The sequence below is a fragment of the Corylus avellana genome, chromosome 2 (genome assembly GCF_965113065.1).
Source record: "Corylus avellana chromosome 2, dhCorAvel1.hap1.2, whole genome shotgun sequence".
In the NCBI taxonomy this organism is placed as follows: Eukaryota; Viridiplantae; Streptophyta; class Magnoliopsida; order Fagales; family Betulaceae; genus Corylus; species Corylus avellana.
This window is the reverse complement of record NC_142491.1, coordinates 25,166,654-25,192,335: the sequence shown is the minus strand read 5'-3', so window position 1 is coordinate 25,192,335 and position 25,682 is coordinate 25,166,654. Positions and strand designations below refer to the sequence as shown.

The following is a 25,682-nucleotide window of genomic DNA, read 5'->3' as shown; positions in this document are numbered from 1 at the left end:
GTATAGGACTTCAACATAACTCCTTTCACAATCTGGGGTATTACATGTAAAAGAGTTCACTAGGACTTCAAATTATGATCCGACTGAAATAACAGGGACCAAGATAGGGAGAATGAAGCATTGATAAAATGATAACAACAAAGAGAAAGCAAAAGATGTGTCAAGGAACACGTGTTGATGGGTAGCAGTTAAGATATTATTAATGAGCATTGCATTTTATTCATTGAAGTCTACGCTCTTTAATTGCTTACTGCATTAATTTATATGTTTTTATCTTAACTTGTCAACATCATTAGGTATGTGTTCATTTTGGACTTGTTGGTTACATGATCAAGAATTGGTTGGGTTTTGAGGTTCTTTTTTCAATTGGACTAACAAAGGAATTGTGATTTAACTCTCTGAAGTTAAAATATGCAGGATGAATGGATTGACTGGGCAGAAAATGCAGAAAATATTTAAAGCACTAGTTCCTGAATCTGTACATAATAATGCCCGTTATTTGGTCGAGTATTGCTGCTTTAGGTTCTTGTCGCGGGATAGTTCTGATATTCATCCTTCTCTCAAGGTTTGTGATACTTATTCCAAATTAATTTCTTATCTCACTCTTTGTTCTATGTTCATTGATTGGCTCAGATAGGCTTGTATGCTAGTGACAGGCATTACACATTAGCAAATGACTATTTATATTTTTGAACACTTTTTTTTTTTTGTTATTTATCTTTAGGGCTAAAGAAAAATTTATGGATCAACCATGATCTTGCAAGTCTAATTGGCTTTTTATTTTTTATTTTATCACTAAGTAGATCTGATAGTGACCAACCAACCTTTCATTTAATTGCTAAGATTGCACCAACCTAGCCAAAATGGAGTCTAAGTAATGGAATTTTAATTGCATTGCCTTGTTCATGGCCTTGTTTGTTGTCTAAGTAGTTATTTAATGTCCATCTTTACACCAGTGATGGAGTGGGTATTAGGTTCCGTTCTTAAACAGTTTGTTTTTGACTGATCCCAGGGTCCTTGCATTCCTTTCCTGGTTTTTTATCTTCAGCTCTATTTAGAATGCAATTTTATATAATTTTCTGTTGGTCTGTCCTAGAAATGGACAAATGGAAGCTTAGGGCTTGTTTGGGAAGGAAATCCTTCCCAACTTATCTCAATTTTTTTTCCCCTCTTTTTTTAGGTTGATTTGACATTACTAACATTCAACTCAACTCAAATATTTTCAACTTTACTCAATATTTTTCAAACCAACTAATAAAAAAAATTTAAAAATCAATAAAATTAATTATTATTTTTTATATATTTAGGGGTGATGGCCAAACCACCCCTAAGAGTCTCGGGGGGGGTAGATCGGCCACCTTTGAAATCAGTTGGGGGTGGTGCGGCCACCCCCGACTGGGTTTCAGGGGTGGATCGGCCATCCCCGAAACCAGTGGAACACCAACCTCCCCTTGAACTCTCACATTTAGCGTCTATCTCCAATCTCCACAAAGCCTCACCGGTAATAGTGAAGAAGTTATGATCTAGTGATGTTCCTTAGAGGGTAGAAGGTTTTGCAAAATAAATGTAAAGCTTAGTAAACAATGGTGTTTTATATATTTTTTCCATGAGTAAATCAAGTTAAATAGCCATACAATTAGGACAGGAGATAGTTATAGTGTCTCATGAGATTCTAAATGAGACTGGGAGATTGACTGTGCTAGATACATCTATATGTACATTCTTCAGATGCTGTACCATTAAATCTTTAATAAAGAAAAGTAAAAACTGAAGTGATCCATGGGGCTTTAGCATAAAGGGTTAATTTTTAGAAGGGACCATTATTGAATACATCATCTGAAATACAAAGTGGAGAGAAGTACCTGTTGTTTCTACCAAGATCTCTTTCCTGAATCACCATATTTATAATCAATTTCTCCATTTTGGACATATCTTTTGAAGTTTAGCATAGTACTTTGTAGCAGTCAATGTGCAGCATTGGGTGGATGGGTTGTTTCTCTAATCTGAATGGTTGTGCTAGACAAAGGTTAAATGGTCCTTAGTATAACCCAATTGGTTGGAACTTTTTTTCTCCTTGGTCTTGTGATAAAGACATGATACATAGATGTTATAGTTATCTAAATTGGAAAACTATGCTGCCTATCAATTTTGTTTACTAAAGAGTATACAAAAGTTCTGGTTTTTGGTGGTCCTTGCCATATACTCTAAAATGCTTACTGAAAAATGGTCTTCACATCTTCGCTAATTATAATTATGAATTAGAATTTAGTCAAGGAAGAAATGTGGTAAGGTTGGGCTTGAGGCTTAGTTAAGTTGAATTGAATTGTAAGTTCTGGGACTCATAACCTTACTGTTTCGTAAAACTTATCAATTCATAATCTTGGACATTTTTTTTTTCTTGATAAATGTAAGTTTTGGGTCTACTGCACTAACACATTTGCTTCTTGTTTTTGGACAAACCTCAATCCATTTGCAGGAACCAGCCTTCCAGAGACTGATATTCATAACAATGCTTGCGTGGGAGAATCCTTACCATGAAGAGCTTGCAAATATTTCGGAGAAAGCTTCTTTTCAGGTTTTTTTTAATCATTTATTTGCTAAACCACCCATATGGAATATTGCAAGTTCTGCCAACTTTTAGTGGCATTTGTGGTTTTAACTTTTGTGTCTACTTGGATTATTATACATTGCGTATGATCAATTAAGGAGTAATAGGAAAGATTACAAATGGCATGGGCCTTTATATACCGTTAGTATACATCTTTACATATAATGAAAATTGTCCTATTTTGAGATCATTGAAGAAGTAGATGATATCCTTCTATATGAGATGGTTAAGGATTGAAGAATGACGTATCAAAAGTATCAAAATTAAGGTTTTGACAATGGAGAGAGAGGCCCAGTATATCTCTGGCCCTCGCCATATGTTACTATTTTATATAAGAAAAATACATCATTTTATAGGAAATAACAGCTGCTGCCTGCTACAATATTCTAGAAATAAGGACACCTAATAGGGATACCTGCTCCTTTCTCTGTTTTTAATTTTTTAATTTTTTTAAATATTTATTATTATTATTATTATTTTTTTAATTTTAATTTTTCATTACAGTATCACTCTCTTTCTCCAACACTTGCCATCAAGTTGGAGTATATATCACATATAAGCTCAGCTTCAAACAATGTAACCTTAACTGATTACGACACAAAGACTTTTTAAACACATCAGCAAGTTGATCTTCAGTCTGAAAAACCACTGAACCGGCTGAAGTACAAACTGAACCAGATGAAAAATTACGAAACCGGCCGATAAACAATCTGAACCGCCTGAAAAACAAACTCAACCAGTTGAAAAACTACGAAATAGATTGAAAAACAAATTGAACTGGCCAAACAACCACAGAACTGGCTGGAAAACTATGGAATCGACTGGAAAACCACCAAACCGGCCCCAAAAACACGGACTTGGCTGATAAAAAAATTGAACAAGCCGGAATCGTACTATACTGGTCAGACCTCGCAGGGTGTTAGAAAGAAAGACGTGAGGTGTCCTTTGGAGTGAGTTTTTTTATCCTATGTTGTAGTGTCCATATGTCCCTATGAGTTATCCCATGGTGAGGTGTTGATTTTCCACAATAATGTATTTGTTTCTATATATATCAATAATTATGAGGGTCAGCTTGAACTGGGACTCTCTCTTTTGTAAATCCCAATTGCATTTACATTTTAAAACACCGGAATCGGTCGAAGTTCATCATAAAACACCTATACCGATCGAAACATGCTGGAAAACCTAGAGTTACCAGATAGATCATTCAATATTTCATGTACATACACAGACTATATTCTCATTGTGGTATATGTAAATGATATTGTGATTACCAGAGATGATTCAATTTTGGCAGCAGAGAGATTTCATACAAAGGATTTGGGATAACTACGATATTCTCTCATCAGGGTCTACATAATCTTGTTGACCTTGGTTGTAATGACCAGGCCACATATTTAGTTCAATGTTATTCACCCAAATTGGGTTTTCGGGTACCACATCAATTTTTTTAATATTCTTAATTTTCATGCCTTAATCTCGAATGTAAAGGCTGTTTTTGGCTTAGAATCATTAGATCTATTCTTCTATGGTCCAAAAAAAAAATGGTATCTCTAAATCTGCCCAAAAATGATCATCTTGAAGAAAGAACCTTATGCCAAAATCCTGAATTCATGGAAACCTAAATAGAAGGGCAGAACCATCCTTGCCTCTCGGTGGTTCAAGAACACTAAATTTTAGAAATGCCTAAAAAATTTGAAAATTTCTTTTAAATTTTATTTATTTTTATGAAATGGAACAACCCCCCCAAATTTTATTTTATTTTAATTTTTCCTCCAAAATGTTTTTGGTTTTGTTCTCCCCCACTAATACTCTAGTTCCACCCCTGCTTAAATACCTGATAAAAACACTATTCTATGCAATAAAAAGTCTCAAATTTGGGTTCAGGAAAGAAATAAAAATATACACAAAAAACAATGTCATTAAGAAGAGAACGAAATGTCATTGAACAATATAGCATGAAGGTTGCTCTGATGCTAAATGAAGGAAATTTAAGCATAAATATGCAGTGGAATAATAATAAATACCTCCAACCATTATTGTTCAAATGATTTAAATTTTTTACAGAAAAGAATAACTCAATTTTGTGAAGGATTCTTAATTTAAACAAAAATATGCAGTGTAGTAATAACATGCACCTCTAGCCATTATTGGTTAAATGATCTGAATTTTCAACAGCAAAGAATACATTCAATTTTGTGAAGGATTCTTCTAGCCTATGGAACTTCATTAGCATAATTTAGATGGAGTGCACAAGTTTTTTTATCTGCTAGGCTAGAGACACTTCTCAATTACATTTAAACATTGCTTCCATCAAGGGATTTTAACTACTCACCTAATGTTTGATCAACAAAAGTAACGTTTGACTATCAGTTGGTAGTTATTTTATGGGTACATATTATTCTTATCTATCACCTAAAACATTAAATTAAAATAAAACCACTATGTGGTATGTGAACCACATATAAGTCTCAAAAAGGGACGTGTCTTACATAAATAACATTTTTTTGTTGGATTGTAGGGGAAGCTTGTTAGTATATCAGCTTTTGTTCGTATAGCTCCTGCCATTTCTGGTGTATCTGATCGGTCAACAGTGCACAATTTATTCAAGGCACTTGCTGGTGATGAAAAGGGCATCTCTTTGAATGTGTGGCTAACTTATATTAGAGAACTTCTCAAGTGAGCTTCATGATTTTCTTCTATTCTTTTGAATTTGGACTATGGTTATGAGGTAACTTTTACTTCAGTATGCGCAATCGATATTGTTAGCGTCATGGTATGCTTTTTCTTTGTAAGGCATACTTCCTAATAACTTAATTTTTCGGGTTAGGATTACAGATACTTCAAAACTCCTTCTATATCAGTGTTGGATGCCTAGCTAACACAGATACAGCTGGATGCAAGTCCAATACGTGTCTGTGATTGTGTTCAAGCTCTATCTGTATCCAATACGTGTCTGTGAATTAAAGAAAACTAAAAGTTAAATCAGACCTGTTAGGGACACCGCCAGATGCGTGTAGGACATAGCAAAGAAACCACACAAATCTGCCTCTAAATTTTTTCTCTCTTAGACAAAAGTAGAACACAAATGGGGACTCGCAATGGCGAACTGCCACTTCACCACCCCCACGATTACTGAGGTCCCAAGAGAGATTTGTATGGACTGAATGGGTCTTTGCCAATAGTCTCCCTGATTGGGGAGTCTTGAGCCCTGATGTCGTTTTGCATGTTGCGTGACTCTTTTGTCATCTCTATTCTAGTTTAGGCGTCATACTTGCCATACTCTAGAGTGAGAAAGAGCTTTTGGGAAGAGAGAGAAGCCTCTTACTGGATTATGTAAAGAGCTTGAGAAGCATGTGGGTCAGAGCCATAGCCTATGCGAGCCTTACCAAAGCTCTTGTACATTTTTCAGTTTACCTATGAGAGATCCAGTCTAAAAGGCCTATTTGAGAGACTTATTCTTGGTATATAGAAGTGTTATTATTTATACACATTTTATGCCTTTTATGTATCTTTTAACCAAAATTAACATAATATGAAAATAAAAAGTTTCTATTTATAGATTAAATAATTAAGTATTCCTACCATATTGTCATGCATTTTTAAGAATTGACATATTCCTAAGTCCATTTTATTTTATGTTTGTATCCCATAGTGTATTGGTGTTTGTTTGCATTTAGAATAAGCAGTAATTTTACATAAAATCAGAGCCGTGTTTGTCTAAAGGCTCCTGTGTTTGAATCTTAGGAACCCTCATTTGCTTTAGTTTGGTGTTTGTTTTCATTTCTATTTGTGTTTCAAGGTCCATTGGCAGTTTCATCCCTGCACATGAGGAGAAAGGGTGTTAGTTTATTACTGGTGCTTGATATAGATAGTTGGTCTATTTCTGAATAGTTTAAGCTTCTGTGCTCTTTCAAAACATCCCAACACCGAGTCTAAAGAACTCATTTAGAAGTGGCGGTACCAAAGGCTTGGTCTGGGAAATCAGGGTGTATTGCTGTAAACCAGGTGGTGAATGTGATAGTAGCAGTCATGGTAATATGAGGAATATATATATATATATATATATCACATTTTTTAGTTTTTCATTCTGCATATTTACAAGTAGTACAAACTTTTGATATTTATTATCTGAAAAAATTTGTTCAAGCTTCTACTTTTTTTGGTGTAGAGTGCATGAAGGACGGAGATCATACCAGATTCGAGAATTTCCCCAGTTTTGTGAGGAGAGAATCTTATGCATTGCTTCCAGCAGTAAGCGGCCTGTTCTTAAATGGGAGAATAATATGGCATGGCCAGGAAAGCTTACTCTAACTGATAGAGCAATCTATTTTGAGGTACAGTGTTTCATGTAACATTACCTCATTGAAAAGGAATTTATAGAAAAACTGGTGTCATCCATATGAAGTCTGTTAAGTCATTGGTGGAATGTATAACATAATGCTATAAATATTACTCTCCTCATAGGATATTTCTATTGCATTAGTCTTATCATGCAAGTAGGCAGGCATAAAGCTATGTATACGTGATGACTTTTTTCTTTGAAAAATTATGTAAAGACTACTCCGCAGTTTGCTTCATTATAGGATCTAAAAGTTGATATTTTAGAGATGCCCGACTAAATTAATAATGCTGTAAATGTTCCAGTACATGCCGATGGGTGGTTACCTACTTGGTGGTGGAAGCAGCTTAATGTCAATTAGAAAGTGCTCTAGTTTTTTGGCCCAAAAGTAGATATTTTGGCCTACGAGTTTTTGTTAAATGTTATTCTAAAGCCTAGATGACTGTTTCTTTGAGAACCAATCGAAGTAATCAACCACTTATTTTATAAAATCTTCCTTCAACAAGATATCATCCACATGTAGGTATGTATTTACGTGTATTATGTACGCATATTTGTTTGTGCGTGCTTGCAAAATCCATTATGCTTTTTCCCCAGGAGCTTGAGGTACAAGCTGGAGAGGACCAACTAGAAAATAAACCCATTATCTCTAACACTGTCTTGCACATGTTGGCCCAATAATTTCAGAACAAATCCAACAAATACAAAGGCATTCAACTAGCGCAACAAAATAAAACCTGAACCAGACAGGCTTAACCAGGTCCCAACTGATGCAAGCAGCATAAGTAGGATAATGAAAAACATATGCAAATAGGCCAAGCACATGGAGTCCAAGAACAAAAAAACTGGGGGTTGATTCCATTTTTTAAGTATCCGACCCTGTTTCCCCCTTTGTGTATCGATCACCCTGTTGGCTGGGAGATTCCGGTTACTTAGACTGGGCTTTTTGCATTGTGTGAAGGACATATGTCCTATTGTGGGGATCACTTGTGGGGGTCGTGAGGAGCAGACTTTGGCTCTTTTGACAGTCATTGAAGAAGAACATTGGTGTGAGGAATTAGCTTCTTTCTCGAATCATAGTATAAAGGGCCGCAGGGAGGAGAGGAATTTGGAGAGCTCCATAAACTACAATGCCAGAGGCGATTCAAGCTGTGGAAAAGGCAAGGCAGATTAGAGTTGTGATGTGGGACATAAGGGTGGGGACGAAGTTAGGCTAGTGGGTGGGGTTTCACCTGGGCTGCAATTCTGATAGGGTTAGAAGGTTTCTTTGGGTTGAGGTGGCTGGTTGGCTCAGCTGGTGGAAACTGCTTTGGGGTTTTGGGATTGTAATGGGTTTTTTGTTTTTTGTTTTTTGTGTTTTTCTAGTTAGGTGTTTCCTTTTGTATACTCCTTATGTACTGAAGAGCGCCTCACGCTTTTAATATAATTCGTCGACTAGTTATCAAAAAAATAAAGTATACAACCTTGTCTCTATTGGATCTGCTCTGGTTGTTTTTGCTAGCACCTAAGAGTCCAACAATATAGAAACCATGCTGGTACCATGTTGGAAATTATCAATTCCAAAAGCTCAAGTTTTTGTGTTGGATTCTTTAGACTTTCAAGTGACCATTTGTTGTTGTTGTTGTTTTTTGTTTTTTGTTTTTGTTTTTTTTGTTTTGTTTTGTTTTGTTTTTTGTTTTTGTTTTTTTTTTTTTTTTTTTGTGAAAAGTTCTTAATGAAGAAGGCACAAATATGCAATAGCGATGTCGTTCTAATACGAAGAGTATTACATTTTCCTCATTTCAACTTTACTTCCTCAATTCAAATTATATCTTATTTTGTCTGTTGAAGATGTTTGAAATTAGATTTGCCAGTTCGTTTCTATTTCAGACATATCAAAATGATATGTTCAAGTCCCTTTGGTAATTGTTCAATTAACCAAAATAAATTTTGTGCCTGATCAAAATCAAATCCTGATCTTACAGTAATTTTGGATTTGATTATATATTTTCTCACGATGTATGTGTTCTAGTGTTGTGTTCTCTTCATTCAAAATGCATGTTTGGTTGGAGCAATCTTTATCTCGAATCATTGATCTTCTCAATTCTGTGTTGCAGGCAATTGGCTTACGAGGTCAGAAAGATGCCATAAGACTGGATCTTACTAGACATGGAGTACGAGTGGAGAAAGCAAAGGTTGGACCTTTGGGATCTGTTCTGTTTGACTCTGCTGTGTCCATTTCCTCTAGCACCGAGTGAGTAACCCACTTCAACCTCTCTAAAGAGTAACTTTTGTGTGTATGAAATGCTGTCTTATATAACTAATGTAATACCTTCCATGTGGAACAGATGGCTGCTCTACATAAGCAGTGGTGGTTTTGTAAAAGAATTTGCTTTGTCTTGGTTTCATTGTTGGTGCTGAAATAAGTGTTTTTGTGGATGCACCCTTTTTTTTATTTATTTATTTTATTTTTTTGTGTATCTCCTGGCTGCTTGACCTTTTAGTGTTTTAGAATATATATCTCATGTTATGTAAAATAGTCAAGTCACTTCTTGAATCGCAAATGTTGTTTGTTGTAAAGAAGTTTACAGAAGTATACTTACATTTTATAAAGGTCTTATAAAAGTGACAACACATGATTTCCCAATTTACATTTCTGGATATTTGTGCCTGTTTATGCTCTTGTTGAAGTCTCTTGACACAATGTCTTGAGGACCACATATATATCTACGTCATTTGTGAAGTTTAAAGCCCAACTTGCTAATGTGTTTGCGAAGTCTTTGTGTCGTAATCAGTTAGAGTTTATTTGTTTTAAGTTGGGCTTATATGAGATATATGCTACAGCATGATGGGGAGTGTTACAAAGGGTAGCCAGAGACAGCTATATCTATCTTGAATGATGTATTCTTTGTTTCTATATGGTAATGGATTGTGAGGGCTAGGATATACTGAGTCTCTTTTGTGAATCTCTCCTATACTTTACTAGGATTGTCTTAGAACTTTTTTTTTTGATAAGTAATAGCAATGTATTAAAAAGCGCAAGGGGCGCAACCCATGTACAAAGGAAGTATACTAAAGGGCCATAAGTACAAGCTTTAAATCGGAAATGACGCATAGAAATCAAGAAAATCTGCTCGTGTTGACGCACAGAAATCAAGGATTGTCTTAGAACTTGAGTAACCAAATATGGAAACAAAATTGAATCAAATCTAATCCTAAATGATAATGATCATCCTAATTTTATATAGTTGACAACTTATACATAGAACATGATACGTTCTATCTCACTCATCATAAAACATTTCTTCTCAACATACTCTTCTGTGTATGGTAAAAAATGACATGAACATTGTTATAATGGCAGTGAAATGCATCAAATCATTGCTGGTGTATATTTTCTTTGGGGGCCAGCTAACCACAATTTGTAACCCGGCAAACGACACGTTCACCTCCCACTGTAGTAGTTTTAGAATCTCTGACCTTCTTCTACATAGATCACCTTCACTAACAAACCTCCTCTGCTTTAACTCAAAACTTTGGTGGCTATAGGATTTCTATGGTTTGAATGGCAATGATGAAACAAGGAGAAGTTTCGAATATGCTTAGGCTTAAAAACAATGGCAAACTTCTCTCATAACAATGAATTAATGCCTCTCTAGTTGTATAGAAGTCATGGGTCATAAGGCTTATGTAGAATGGGGGAAAACATAACTTTTTAAGCTAAGTCGGCTAGGTTCTCATGATTTGCTGCATTCTTATTCGAACGAGAATAAGTTTCATTCGAACTAGATCTAGGGTTTCATAGTTTACGTGTGCAATGATCGAATGGGCTTCAAACAACACTTCAATTGAAGCTCTTTCATTCGAATGTTTTTCGAACGGCTTGTGAACAAGGCTCTCTGAAGTCCTTTTAATCCCTGGTTCGATCGGGAGTGCGATCGAGTCATTCTAGAACACGCTGTGCATTCTCATTCGAACAAGAATGGTTTCATTCGAATGAGATCTTCAACTTCTCAGTTCCATTTTTTAAGGCTTCTATTATCAGCTCCTTTGACCTAGTAAACAGCAGAATTTGAATGTTTTTGTGAAATACAAAGTTTTAGCCCTTCGAATTAGTTTTCCAATGATGCCAAGCTTGCTTTCATATGATGTTGGAATAAAAGATATGGTCATTTTTTTCCGACTCAGCCCTAGACCTAAAATTTAGAATAAAATGTTTTTGACATTGAATTTGCCAATACTAAAAACCTAACTTAGGAATTTTCAAAATCATTTTACCTGGATCATTTAGTTTTTTAAAAGCCATAAATAGTTACAGGGCAATTAAACGTCAAAGCCAGTATTTATGAAGGGCTTATTTCTCCACATGGAATTCGAGCAATTCGTTGGTCTCCCATGAAGTACCCATCCTGTTTTATGTAAAACTTCCAGTTAGTTGCTCTAAAATATTTTCTTCACCAGTTTTCATGTCAAGGAAATAATATCTTCTCTTCGATCATGGGTTTTTTTGTACTTCCCAACATATCATTGTGCCATGAGTAGAGATAAAATGTGTTATTGCTTCTTTTTGATATGTAATAAGGAGTTTTATTAAAGAAAAAAAGAGCCCTAAATATGTTATTTCTTTGTTGACGGCTAAACTTGATCATTCATAAGGTTTCAAAACCTCGGAAACTTTTGGTCAGTTTAGAGTAGGAAGAAGTATAGATTAAATTGTTCGACAACTTTGAAAGCCCTAGCTATCAGCCCATTGAAAATCACCTTGGCCCTTAGACGCATGTCCCATTGAGGTGGGTCTTTAGCTCATATGGCCACTTTGTTATACATTATCCATCTAGTTGACCACCGCTGCAAAATTTGATTGCATAGCCAACTCTGAATGATAATGTGACATCAAGAAACAATGTTGGTCATTGTCAATAATGATAAAACTTGTGAAGAATTTAGTTTGAATCCTCTTTTATTTGATGGATAATATAGGAAAGTATGACAAGGAATACTGTGAGTATGTTAGGGAGATTCGATGAATCATGTCTGGTGCATCTCATCTCAAACTTCTAGATTAGGGTAGTGGTAAGAAAATTAGGATTATCAATAGTTTGATTTGTTTTGACATGCCAGCATTTTTCTCTTACGGCTTTTAGAGTTTAATTATTATGAAAATATAAAACAAGACTCCAATAACACCTAGAAAGGGGGGTTGAATAGGTGTATGCCAATATAACGCGGAATTAAAAAATCAACCAATAACAACCAAACATTCACCAAAATATGAAAAGTAGTAAAGCAATTGACATAGAGACTTCGGAGATGAAGTGGAAATCTTTTGAAAAACTCTTTAAAAGTAAAACCATTCCGGGACAAGGTACCCAGAAAATCAATCCCCTAAGAAGAATTAAGTTGCACAAGCAATCATGCTTACTAAGCCTTTGTAACAGACTTCCTCCCGTACCAAACCACTTGTCTTCTTACTACAGTAGCTTCAGAACCTCTGAGCAATTCTTCTTCTTGATCTTCTCTATTGGAACTCCAATATGGCTTCAGCAGATTTTCATGTTTGGTGGTTAACAATAACCTAAACTCTAAGAGAGAACTAACTTGAAGCTCTAGATCTAAACCTCTCTCTTAGCACAATCAATTGTATAATATTGTCAATTGTACTGAATATCTCTCAATGTGAGGGTTGCTCGTATTATATAGAAATTGTTTAGGTAATTACAGGCTGTATCTCAGCGATTACATCAATCTAGGGAAACAAATAAGGTAACTAAAATCTACCTATTAATTACAAAATACTATAGCTATAATACAAGAACATTCCATAATTAGAAAGACTAATTATGGCTAAATATATATGATATATATAGACCGTATCTAACTGACATCCCCCCTCAAATTGATGCTGGTTGATCAAGAAGCATCAATTTGCCCACAAGGAACTGATGACGCTGTCGTGTCATAGCCTTCGTGAAGACATCAGCTATCTGGAGATCAGTGGAAACATGAGGAAGAGAGATAACACGAGTGTCCAAAGCTTCCCGAATAGAATGATAGTCTACCTCAATATGCTTCGTACGTACATGGTAAACAAGATTAACAGCTATTTGAATGGCACTAGTATTATCAGCATGAAGAGGAGTAGAATCAGTTTGAGAAAAACCAAGCTCAGCCAAAAGCCCACGAAGCCAGACAATCTCAGAACAAGCAGCAGACATTGCCCGATATTCGGATTCAGTAGATGATTTAGAAACGTGAGCTTGCTTCTTACTCTTCCAAGAAATCAAAGAATCACCAAGAAACATGCACAAACCCGTGACAGACCGCCGAGTGTCAAGACATCCTTCCCAATCCGCATCACTATAAGCAACAAGGCGAAGAGGAGAGCCAGTTGGAAAGAACAACCCACGGCTAGAAGACCCCCTAAGATATCGAATGATACGCCGAACAGCAGCTAAATGAAGATGGCGTGGAGTTTGCATAAACTGGCTAACCTGCTGGACAGTGAAGGAAATATCGGGCCGAGTAATAGTCAAATAGTTCAAGCTGCCTACCAACTGTCGGAACATAGTAGGATCAGAGAGAAGATCACCCTCCTCACTTCGATATTTCACATTCACCTCCATAGGAGTATCCACCGAAGAAGAATCCTGAAATCACCGAAGAAGAAGTCCACGCTCCACGCACCAAAACTGCACTAAGAACCAGCGACAGTCCAGCGACAGTCCACGCTCATTGACGAGAGCGAGATTGAAGCCGACAACCCCAACTCCTCCAGAAATCTCCGGCAGCCCCAAAAACTAAACGCCGGCAACGGAACCAGACAACGATGACAAAATCAGCAACGAGAGCGTCACCGACAAGAGCAAGATCGAAGTTGACAGCCCAACTCCTCCAAAAATCTCCGGCAGCCCCAAAATCTCCACGCTGACAACCCCAAATCCTCCAGAAATTTCGGTAAGAATAAATTCCCTACCCTCAACAGAATTATCGACAACTTCCCCTGAAGTTACTAACAGCCAAAGAACCAATAACTCAATCCCGACCCAACTCAAAAAACTCGAATCAAAACCCTAATTTAGATGGTTTAGGCCCTGATACCATGTCAATTGTACTGAATACCTCTCAATGTGAGGGTTGCTCGTATTATATAGAAATTGTCTAGGTAATTACAGGCTGTATCTCAGCGATTACAGCAATCTAGGGAAACAAATAAGGTAACTAAAATCTACCTATTAATTACAAAATACTATAGCTATAATACAAGAACATGCCATAACTAGAAAGACTAATTATGGCTAAATATATATGATATATATAGACCGTATCTGACTGACAAATACAAAACCCTTAAAATTTCTTTCTTAGAAGTCACCTTAAATAGACTTAAAGCCTGTTGGGGTGTTGTTAAACATGATGTTATGGCGGTTTTTGCTGAGTTCCATCGTAAACGACAGTTGGTGAAGAGCTTGAATGCAACTTTTATGTCCTTGATCCCGAAAAAGGCGGATGTGGTGGAGATGAAGGACTTTCGGCCCATTAGCTTGGTGGGAGGGATGTACAAAATTGTATCCAAGGTTCTTGCCAACAGGATGAGAACTGTGTTGGGTAAGATCATATCCTACTCTCAAAATGCTTTTATCGGGGGTCGTCAAATCCTAGATTCTGTTCTTATTGCAATTGAATGTGTGGATAGTTGCATGAAGTCAGGGGTGCCAGGTGTTCTTTGCAAATTAGACTTGGAGAAGGCCTACGACCATGTGAATTGGGACTTTGTGTTGTATTTGCTGCATAGGTGTGGTTTTGGCAAGAGGTGGAGGGCTTGGATAGAGTGGTGTATTACGTCGGTAAGATTTTCCATTCTTGTGAATGGTTCTCCGGAAGGCTTCTTTAACAGCTCGAAGGGAATTCGGCAAGGGGACCCTCTTTCTCTGTTACCTTTTGTGCTTGTTATGGAGGCATTGAGTAAGATGGTGAATGCGACGGTTGACCTAGGCTTTTTGACTAGCTTCTCGGTGGGAAATAGGGTATTATCGGAGTTGGTGGTCTCTCACTCTTTATTTGCTGATGACACCTTGATTTTTTGTGAAGCTTCTATCGAGCAAATCCGGTATGTGCGTCTCATCCTTTTATGTTTTTAAGTTGTTTCGGGTTTGAGAGTGAATTTTGGAAAGTCTAAAATTGTGGCTATTGGTGAGGTGGAGAACATTGGGGTTTTAGCTAATATCCTTGGGTGTAGTGTTGCCGATTTGCCTATGAAGTATTTGGGTCTCCCTCTTGGGGCGGCGTATAAGGATACGGTTATGTGGAATGATGTGATCGAAAAGATGGAGCGTCAGATGGCAGGTTGGAAGAGAATGTATCTCTCTAAAGGAGGTCGTTTAACTCTCATTAAGAGTACGCTCTCTAACCTTACGACTTAACTTTTTGTCTTTGTTTCCGATTCCTATGAGTGTAGCTAAAAGACTTGAGAAAGTTCAAAGAGATTTCTTATCGGGAGGGATGGGAGACGAGCCTAAGCTGCATCTTGTAAATTGGAATCAAGTCTGTCGTCCTCTTCGGTACGGCGGGCTTGGCATTCGAAAGTTGCATCAGTTTAATCAAGCTCTCCTGGGTAAATGGCTTTGGAGATATGCGAATGAGAGTGAGGCTCTGTGGTATAAGGTTATCAAAGCTAAATATGAAGACCAGGATGGTGGGTGGTGCACAAAGGAGGTTTTGGGTTCCCATGGTGTGGGCTTATGGAAGCACATTCGTCAAGGATGGAATTCTTTTGCCAAAGGTATCCGTTTTGAGGTGGGGGTGGGTTCGAAAGTTCGTTTTTGGCATGATATTTGGTGTGGAGATTCCTCTTTGAAGCATGCTTTCCCGTCCTTGTTCAGCATTGCCAGACATAAAGAAGCTTGGGTAAAGGATAACTTTATTTGGAGGAATGGGGTTGTCGAGTGGAATGTCATTTTTGTGCGGCCCGTACAGGATTGGAAGATGGATTTGATTTCTTTCTTTGATCGGTTGTACTCCTGCAAGATATCCACAGGTTCTGTAGATCATATTCGATGGTCATCGTCTAAGAAAGGCAAGTTCGAGTTTAAGTTACTCTTCAAGGCCTTGTCCAATTTTGACCATGAGGTGTTTCCTTGGAAGAGCATTTGGCGTACTTAGGTGCCTTGGCGAGTGGCTTTTTTCGGGTGGACCGCGCCGTCTTAGGCAAAATTTTGACTCATGACACCCTACGGAAGAGGAACCTAGTGGTAGTGGAGTGGTGTTGTATGTGCAAGAAGAATGGAAAGTCAGTAGATCATCTTCTTCTCCATTGCGAGATCGCAAGTGTTCTTTGGCATACTATTTTTGATCGGTTTGGGTTGCATTGGGTCATGCCTTGCAAGGTGAGGGGCTTGTTTGATTGCTGGTGGTCGGGAGGCCGCTCCCGAAGCGCGGTAGTGTGGAAGATGATCCCTCTGTGTCTTATGTGGTGTATTTGGACTGAAAGGAATGCTAGATGCTTTGAGAACTCTACTAGGACTATAAAGGAATTGACTCATTTTTTCTTCTTTACTCTGTATTCTTGGACGGCCGCTTGGCTAGCTCCTTTAGAGATTAGTTTCTCTGATTTCTTTTTTCAATTTTCTCCCTCTTAGGCACTCTCTTTTATATTTCCCGTGTATGTGGGTTGCGCCCCTCTGCACTTTTGATTTATATCATTATTACTTATCAAAAAAAAAAAGTCACCTTAAATAGACTTCAAGAAAACCTAATTCAAGTTGAAATAGGATCAAGAAAACCTAATATAAGGAGGAAACTTCAAATAGAATTCGCCCAGATTTTTGGGCTTATATTGCATGAAGATTTTGGCATGGTAAATGTCCGAATTAGGAAAATCTTATTTCACAGAGATTTGTCGCATTTTGGGTTATCTTTCTAATGCCACGACTTTCACCTCAATCGGATACTTGAGCCGAAATTTATGGTCGAAACACTAAGACGTGTGCACAATAAGGAATTGAATCAAATCCGATTTTAACGCCAATTAATGAAATTCCGATTGAGTCATTGTCTTGATTGATTAAACTTAACCACATCTTATAGGTCTTCTTTGGACATTTTGTCCGTACGTACATCAAACGAGCTTGCAGACGAGCATGTCAGTGGTCCTCATAGAACATATCGTCCGTATGCTCTTCAGACACCATTACGGATGAGCTTCTCGGGAAGTCCTTAACAACTATACCTTGATCAAATTGTCCCCAAAACAAATTGCATCCGTAATTATTTTGTCACTGAATTAGCCAATTCAAAAACCTAACATATTATATTAACATTTCTAGGTTTGTAACAATTTTTCTTACATAAGCATTGTCTTCAATTTACATTATTCTCTTATAAATGTCTCATCTGTGTACAATATTATATACTTATATTGTTTCTATGCAGGTCAAAACCATGGGTCCTGGAATTTGTTGACTTAGGAGGTGACATGAGGCGAGATGTCTGGCTTGCATTTATAAGTGAAGTTATTGCTTTACACAAGTTCATGCATGAGTATGGGCCTGAGGATGGTGATGAATCATTGTTTCATGTATATGGTGCGCACAAAGGGAAGGAAAGAGCTACTACCAGTGCTATTAACAGTATAGCCAGACTTCAGGCCCTTCAATTTATGCGGAAGTTATTTGATGATCCCAGCAAACTTGTTCAGTTCTCATATTTAGAATATGCACCTTATGGTCATGTTGTTTGCCAAACTCTAGCTGTAAACTATTGGGGTGGACCTCTAGTTACAAAATCTATAGTGGCAAGCAATCAACCGATTCAAGGAGCATGGCCTGCTGATGAGGTATTTGAAAGTAGTAATCATGTCTTTGACATAGATGGAAGTGTTTACTTGCAGAAGTGGATGAGATCTTCAACATGGGCTTCTAGTGCTTCAACTACTTTCTGGAAGAACTCTTCGATAAGGCAAGGGGTGGTATTAAGTAAAAATCTAGTTGTGGCTGATCTGACTCTTGTCGAAAGGGCAGCAGAAACATGCAAACAAAAATACCACATGGTCGAGAAAACTCAAGCCACAATTGATGCTGCAATGCTTAAAGGGATACCCAGTAACATTGATCTTTTCAAGGTTGGGCACTTCACTTGTTTTTAATTTATTCTTTTACTGCTGTGGTTTCTTGTTTAATTCTGCTTTTCCTATGAGTAGTTTTTCATTCATGTGAGTAGGACAGAAATTTCACTACAACCATTATGGCCATCTGTTTAATTACTCTACCATAACTTGCCTCATTTATTCTGACATGTTTTGTTGAGTATTATTTCAATCTTGTTATAGTTTGTATGAACGGTTTACACACAAAAGGCGGAGGTTATTATATTATTCAACTTATCTTTAACCTAATACAAGTATCCTATTATATAGGATTAGGGAAATACCATAAAGACTAAACTACCCCCAAAACCCTAATGACTCAAACCCTAACTCTTCTAACACTCCCCCTCAAGCTAGAGCATATACATCATATGAATCCAGCTTGGAAGATACAAGCAAATGAAAAACAACTAGAAAAACATACTCTAACACTCCCCCTTAAGCTGGAACAGCTTGGAGCACATAATATAAATAACAAGATAATTAAATAAAACTTCAACGCGGTCGAAAACTCGTCAGAAACTTGAACAACCAAGATTTGATCGGATCTCGCTGCAAAACACTAAGGCCGGTCGGATACATCAATCACCAACAACAATTTTTTTTTTTTTCACATGATTAACCAACAAGTGCCGAAAAACAGCTACTGAAAAAAAAAAAAAAAAAAAACTTTGTCGGAGCTTCAAAACTAGCTGGAGATAGGCAGACCACACTGGCAAAACCAAAAACAGAAGAAAAGTCAAATTGAACAGTTGCCGGAGATTTGCCGGACCTTCACTAGAGCTCGTTGCTGGAACTCGCCGAAGAAGATAGAATATTTTGGCCACTTCAAAAACAGCAACTACAGCATCAAAGTTTCAACAACAAAAGCATTAAATAGCCAGATTTTTTTTTTTTTTTTTTTTTTCGGAGGCCGCTGCAGCTTCGCCGGTCACCACAGAACACTCCGACCACCACAGAACATGCCAGCCATCACACCCAGCAACAAGAACTCGCAACCCGGCGGCAACAACAGTGATGGTTTTTTTTGTTCTTCACCGAAGGTGTTCCTCCGGTCATTGTAAAGCAAAAAAAATTCTGCTACCAAGGCACCAGGAAGAGGTAAATTTAATCACTTAATCAATATTTTAACACTATCCCTCACGTGTGGGTCATTTGACGGAGTCAAGGTTCGATCCCAAGACCTTTGGCTCTGATACAATGTTAAATTACTAATTATCCCAAAAGCTTAAACTGATAGGAAGAAATAAATTTAATCACTTAATCAACACTTTAACACTCCCCCTCACGTGTGGGCTTAAACTCTCTTTAAATTACCATGTTAAATCCTACGGCTCTAATACCATGTTAAATTACTACTTATCCTAAAAGCTTAAGCTTATAGAAAAAGGTAAATTTAATCACTTAATCAATATCTTAACACTCTCCGTCACGTGTGGGTGATTTGCCGGAATCAAGGTCCGATCCCAAGACCTTTGGCTTTGATACCATGTTATAGTTTGTATGAATGGTTTACACACAAAAGACGGAGACTATTATATTATTCAACTTATCTTTAACCTAATACAAGCATCCTATTATATAGGATTAAGAAAATACCATAAAGACTAAACTACCCCCAAAACCCTAATGACTCAAACCTTAACTCTTCTAACAAATCTAATGTGAACTGATTCCTCTTCTAGATTGACAAAAATTCATTGAAGTCAAAAGTCTAAAATTCATGTTGTATGAATCGATGTTGTTTGAGACTTCTTCTGGTATAGAGTTTCTGTTCACATTTCTAATCAACTGCATATGAAACCATTATTATAGCAACCAAACTTTTAACTAAAAATTGATATTGCATTGATTGCAGGGACCAAATGTGAACCTGTAATTTATATGTAAAACTATATATCTGATGTCAGTTTTGAATTATTCTTTTGATATTGTTTGTCATAAAAGCTATTATACCATCTTTGTATATGTATGATTCAAAGTTCATACATCTGTTTGATTGTAGGAGGATTTATGGAACCAGCAGCTAAAGATTAATTCCAAAGTTAAAGATATCATACAAAGAGTTTAATTTCCACTATTGCAACAATCATGTCAAAGTGCATACCCGTGTTACTGTTGCTTGACTTATTGATTAAAGTTTAGTTGTCTCCTCTTTGGGGTGTGCATTGTCTCATATCATATAGCTCGGTACATTTTTTTAATTTTTTTGTCAGCACCAACGCACGATAAAGTGCACAAATATGCAACTAGCTATTATATTTGACTGGCTCCATGATGGACTTAATAACACAATTTTCTGCCTTAGTGGTTAATAAAACTCATGCTGTATAATTGTAAGTGATTTCCTTGGACCCCATTGCAAAACCAGAATCCAACAAGATAAGTTTTAATACACACATACAAACATAGGGAAACAGAACGAGTTGAAAGTCTAAATTAATTTTATCCTTTGAGCTTCATTGGGTAAGATTCCTATACCAGTGGATATGAAGGAATTATAACATACTTCTTTATTGCATCGGTTCTCGATTTCAGTTGTTTAGATAGTATTTTGGAATTTGACCACATGGCATAATTCAATGTTTGGTGTTGCAGTGAAGTCTAGTGTGTTCATATTGCACAGTTGTTATTTGATATTACTTCCAGTTGTTTTATCCTTGCAATTGAATCAGAACATCATAATTAGATGACACTACTGCATTTTGCTGCTGTGCAGGAACTTATGCTTCCTCTAGCAATGGCTCTGAAGAACTTTGAAAAACTTAGGCGCTGGGAGGAGCCGCACTTGACTGTTTCTTTTCTTGTGTTCGCGTATACAATAATTTTCAGGTAGATCCATTCCTTGGAAGAATTGTTTTGAGATTAATCCTTATTACTTTCTGTAGACAATTTGCGGGGAAGTGAATCCAAATTAAGAATCTATATGGTTATTTTCCAAGATGATTATTTATAACACTTACATTATTATAAAGCAGAAGGTTTCTTATTACTGTGGAATTGTGGTACCATCCCTTTCCTTCTACGAGTTCTTTATGTATTGGGAAGTTTCTTGGTTAAATCTTCTCAATTCAAGGTGAATTTTAGTATTGGATTTTGCAGCTGTTCAGTTATAAACATGGTTTGAGGAGTGTCTAATTCCTAATGATGTAATAGTTGCAGATTCGTAAATTTCCCTGCTTGAGGTAAATTGAAAGATCATTGACAAAGTCCTTTATCATCAGTTTTCTTTTCTTGATACTCCATTTTCCGTATGTGTTAAACAGAAAGAATATGTATGTTGGAGAGATGGCAATGGGTTGAATTTGGAAAGGGTTTTTCATCCCTGAAGTTTCTGACCCTGAGTGCACCACGAGTTGGGATAACTAATTTGAAAAACCAAACTAACCCACCCCATCCTTTTTATTGCTTTGAGGTTGAGTTGGGTCTGTAGCTCTTCTTAGAGAGAGGTAAGGGGAAAGACCGCAATGTTTTAGTTTCTTATAACTCCTATTTATAGTTTGACTTTTTTTGAAAGGAGTTCAACATTTATAAAATAATTTTGTTAATACAGTGACTGCACGCCAAACACCTGATCCAAGAGATCTGTAAATAAGGAAAATGAGTCAGAGGGGACCAACGAGGACCACCTCCGATGCTTAAGTTAGTGAGGGAAGAAGGGCAAAAAGGTAGAGTGTTAGCTAAGGAAAGAATGAGTGTACCTGGATAGTGTTCTTCCCTTCTATTTATACATCATGAGGTCCCATTTTCTAGTCTTAGTTGTGGGTGGTCTCCTTAAGGATATCGGGGAAGTTATTCAACATGGTCCTTAAGGGTTACATGTCGTGCAAAGGGCAATTTCCGTAAGTTAGGCTTTGTCATCTTAGTGGTTGTAGGACATGGCTATGGGGAGGGGGGTTCTGAGTGGCTTCAGGCAGTTAGCCAATGTGTGCAATGAATGGGTTGCTGTACCACATTTTGCACGGCACTTTGTTATTTTACTCCTCAATCATGGTGCAACACAAGCGTAAGGATCTAGGCCTCCCTTTGGTCTTTGGGGGTCAAAGGAGCTCATATGGGATCCGTGATACCCCCCAAATCTTGACCGGCATGGACGTGGTGAGGCCCAATGGGCCTTCGGTAATGCGTTTCGGGTGGCGTTGGTCAGCCCAGGGATTCCATAGAAAGGCCACCAATTGCCACCCGTATATGTTGGGTTCAATATTAAATCTATATGACTCTTTATACAAAAACCTTTTTATTGACAAGCAAAGCATATCATATAACTCTAAAGCTTGTTTGTGTGTTAAGTGGTACATATCTTTTTGTAGATTTTCTAGAGTAGGTCTCTGAGAGCCTTTCTTTCTCTTAAATCCACATGAATATCTCAATTTTAAATGGGAATCGTGATCATTCAATTTCAAATTTTCAAGTTTGTAGTCATAGATACGAGATGTCTTTACAAATAGATTTCTGTTTCTTATTTACAAGGCAATGTGTGCGTGAGTTGTTAATATAAGATTGTAAAGTTTCTCACTTTGCTTTCCTACATTGGAAAGTTGTCTCAGATGTTGCTGACAGGAGATTCTATTCCCTTATAATAAGTTGCTCCACATGCATTTTTGCATGTATTGAGATATATGTCCATAGCCAAACTTCAAACCATTAATTATTTTCTTTACTTTCCTGCAATACTCTTATCACATTTTCGAAAGGGTGAAATTGTTTCTATTGATGGTATGAAATGTTTTAGTATTGATCACATTTTCTTAAAATTTGTGCATTTGTCCATTCAGCCACTCATTATGGATGGAGGAAGTGCTATGCATCTTTGCATAATGATGGTTCTTATATGATTTAAGAAACCCTTAATTTTTCCACTCTATGATGGTAACCTAACTCTGTTCTGATTTATTTTCAGAAGTTTGCTGTCATATATATTTCCCATGGCCTTGATGATTATGGCAGCTGGCATGCTAACATTGAAGGGACTCAAGGAGCAAGGTCGCCTTGGACGATCTTTTGGGAAAGTTACTATCCGTGATCAGCCACCATCAAATACTATTCAAAAGATTATAGCTGTAAAAGATGCCATGCGTGATATGGAAAACTCTCTGCAGACTCTGAATGTCACACTACTGAAAATACGCACTATTCTTCTCTCAGGTCAGCCTCAGGTACATTGTCACCTCTCATGAAAGGACTTTGTTAAAGTTATGTGATTAACTACGAATGTGTGGTTTTTTTTTTTGGTTTTTTTTGTAAGTACATAAAACAGAACAACAAATTACAACAGAGGGCTGGGCAACCCAAACAAAAAGCCCCTAAACCACCATAACATGACAGGTAAACAGAAAATAAAAGGCAACGCATCAAATGAATGACGCGGGCCTATGGTTTTTTGGTACGAAGACCAAGAAAATGAACCACCAAAAAAGACGGTTATATATTGTGTGTCAAAGAAGGTACAATCAAAAGGGCTAGAGAGGAGCACAGAATTGGAAAAGTTCCATAAACCTCTCCAAACCTCAAAGAATAGACAAGAACCAATGGTGGCAGGGACTCGAACACAGAGAAAAGAACAACACAGAAACAAAAACAACAAAAAGAAGACACAAAACCCATAACAGACTATGAGAAAACAACAAAAAAATTAACAGAAATACAAAAGACAGTAGCATCGAACGATGGAGGGGCAGAGGAAGGCCGCAAGGAGGCTGAAGGTGGTGGAAGGTGGCGAAGCAGCGGAGATTAGACGTCACACGTCGGCGTGTGGGGCCCGGTTGTGGATGGGGCTAGCGGTAGACAGTGACGGAGACACCTAGGAACGAGGTGGAGTGGTGCGTGTATGGCAGAGGCTTCCTGAAATGCATAGATCTGATTTTGAAAAAATCAAATCCAAAGATTTCAAGAAGGGTGCAGATTCGAGGCTGGGAGCGGCCAGTGAAGGTGGTGAACAAACGATTTACAGTGGAGGAAGGGACGATGCAGTTATTGGATAAAGATAAAACGCCAAAGGCGTTGGATAAGGCCTCCGGAGAAGATTCCAATATGTTCAATGGAATTGTGTCAGAAACATTTAGCGGTCACTTCTCACCTAACCCACAAGTGTGATGATTTGGGCCGTTGATCTTCACGTACTTGATCGCCTGCTGACATGTGGAGATGTCGTTCTATTCAAATGGACCACTTACCCGTTCGAACACACATTTTGGATTGTCCATCTCTTTCCATGTGTGTGACCCTCCACCATGTGGAGATTCCCTCTTGCTTGAACATAGCACTCATCCTGTTCAAATGTGGTCAATCCAAACTTAGAGACACGTGGAGATTCCTCCTGCTTGAACGCGGTTCCATCGTGCTTGAACACAACATACCTAAATTGAATTTCTAAGGCTTTTAAGTTCAAAGTTTCTCCCATATTGATCAAATACCTACAATCCCCACCGTGCTCAATCTTCTTTCACCAAAAAATATCTTCATGTTTATTATTTGTATTATTTTATTATTAAAATCTAATCTTCTATTTTTCTCTTAGCATTCAATTTTCCGGGTGTTACATATATTCTTAACTTTATCACTGATACAGATAGAAAATGTGAAGTGAACTGTTATAATAAATTTAAATGAGTGAAATGCCCCCTTTGTTATTAGAAGTTCCTGAAACCTTTCTTTTCTCCGAAACTTTCAAACTATACCTGCTCTCCCAGGCACAAGTTATAATTTAATTTTCTTCCCCTTGAAATGAAGCAACCTTAATTTGCTGAATGATAAGGCAGGATCATCAATGTACATTTTCTGTTGACAAAATAATTTGATGCGGAATTAAGTGTAATTTCAGAAAATACAAGCATGGTTCATCCATTTTTGCCAAAATCCAAAGGAAGTTGAAGCATTTTACCCAATCAGTTTCTACAATCTAGGCCAAGGTATAATTCTCAAATTTTTTTTTGCACCTTCTCTTTCTCTAAACATACAATTTCTGCTGTTTAGCTCAATGCGTTATACAGGTCTCGAATCATTGGAATTCGCATTGCTTGCTTTCCATTCTATTATATAAAAAGTATTCCCCGGTCAAACTAGTCTAGAACCAATCAGTAGTACGTCCCGTGCTTGATTGGCGAAGGAAAACAGGAATTTTGAATCTGGAATTTCAATATCAACTTCCCAGTTTAAATGATCAATCTTGGTCCGAAGTCTAGATCAATCAAGCTCTCGTTCTCTATCTGGCCAGGTGATAGGTGCTTTTGCTAAAAGCCAGACCAGTATGGTATCTCTTTGACTCCGGACCCCCATTTGTACCAACCTACATGTGTCTCTCCCCCATCCATTGGTACTAATTAGACTCCGAATCCATCAATGGTATCTCTACTATGTATACATCACCACTTTGTGGCCTGGAGCCTTTGGCTCAAGTTTCCAAGATTTCTACCAACCTAGGAAGCAGGTGATATTCACTAGGCAGCATGATGCTATGTTGCTGCATTTGTTAAAAGTAACCATAGAAGAGGTTTGCCAGATGTGAATCCATGGTTGTCAAAAATGTATATTAGGAAAAAGACATAAAACTTCTTGAAATGACTCAACCACATGGAAAAATCTTTAAAATAGAAAACAAAGGAATATTTAGTACG

At 37.3% G+C, this 25,682-nt stretch overlaps 1 protein-coding gene across 6 annotated transcripts in view; it reads left to right on the top strand.

Annotated features, from left to right (window-relative positions):
- Positions 1-25,682, top strand: part of LOC132179465 (chromosome-partitioning protein, putative (DUF639)) — a 33,221-nt gene that overhangs the window by 5,398 nt on the left and 2,141 nt on the right. For 4 of the 6 annotated variants that reach the window (XM_059592213.2, XM_059592207.2, XM_059592199.2 and 1 more), the window contains 8 exons: positions 418-565; positions 2,477-2,575; positions 5,130-5,287; positions 6,780-6,945; positions 9,047-9,183; positions 17,358-18,045; positions 20,789-20,901; positions 22,970-23,225. In XM_059592213.2, coding sequence (XP_059448196.2) covers positions 418-565; positions 2,477-2,575; positions 5,130-5,287; positions 6,780-6,945; positions 9,047-9,183; positions 17,358-18,045; positions 20,789-20,901; positions 22,970-23,225 — 1,765 coding nt within the window. The remainder of the gene's footprint in view (positions 1-417; positions 566-2,476; positions 2,576-5,129; positions 5,288-6,779; positions 6,946-9,046; positions 9,184-17,357; positions 18,046-20,788; positions 20,902-22,969; positions 23,226-25,682) is intronic. The other 2 variants (XM_059592220.2, XM_059592234.2) reach the window with 2 other exon arrangements.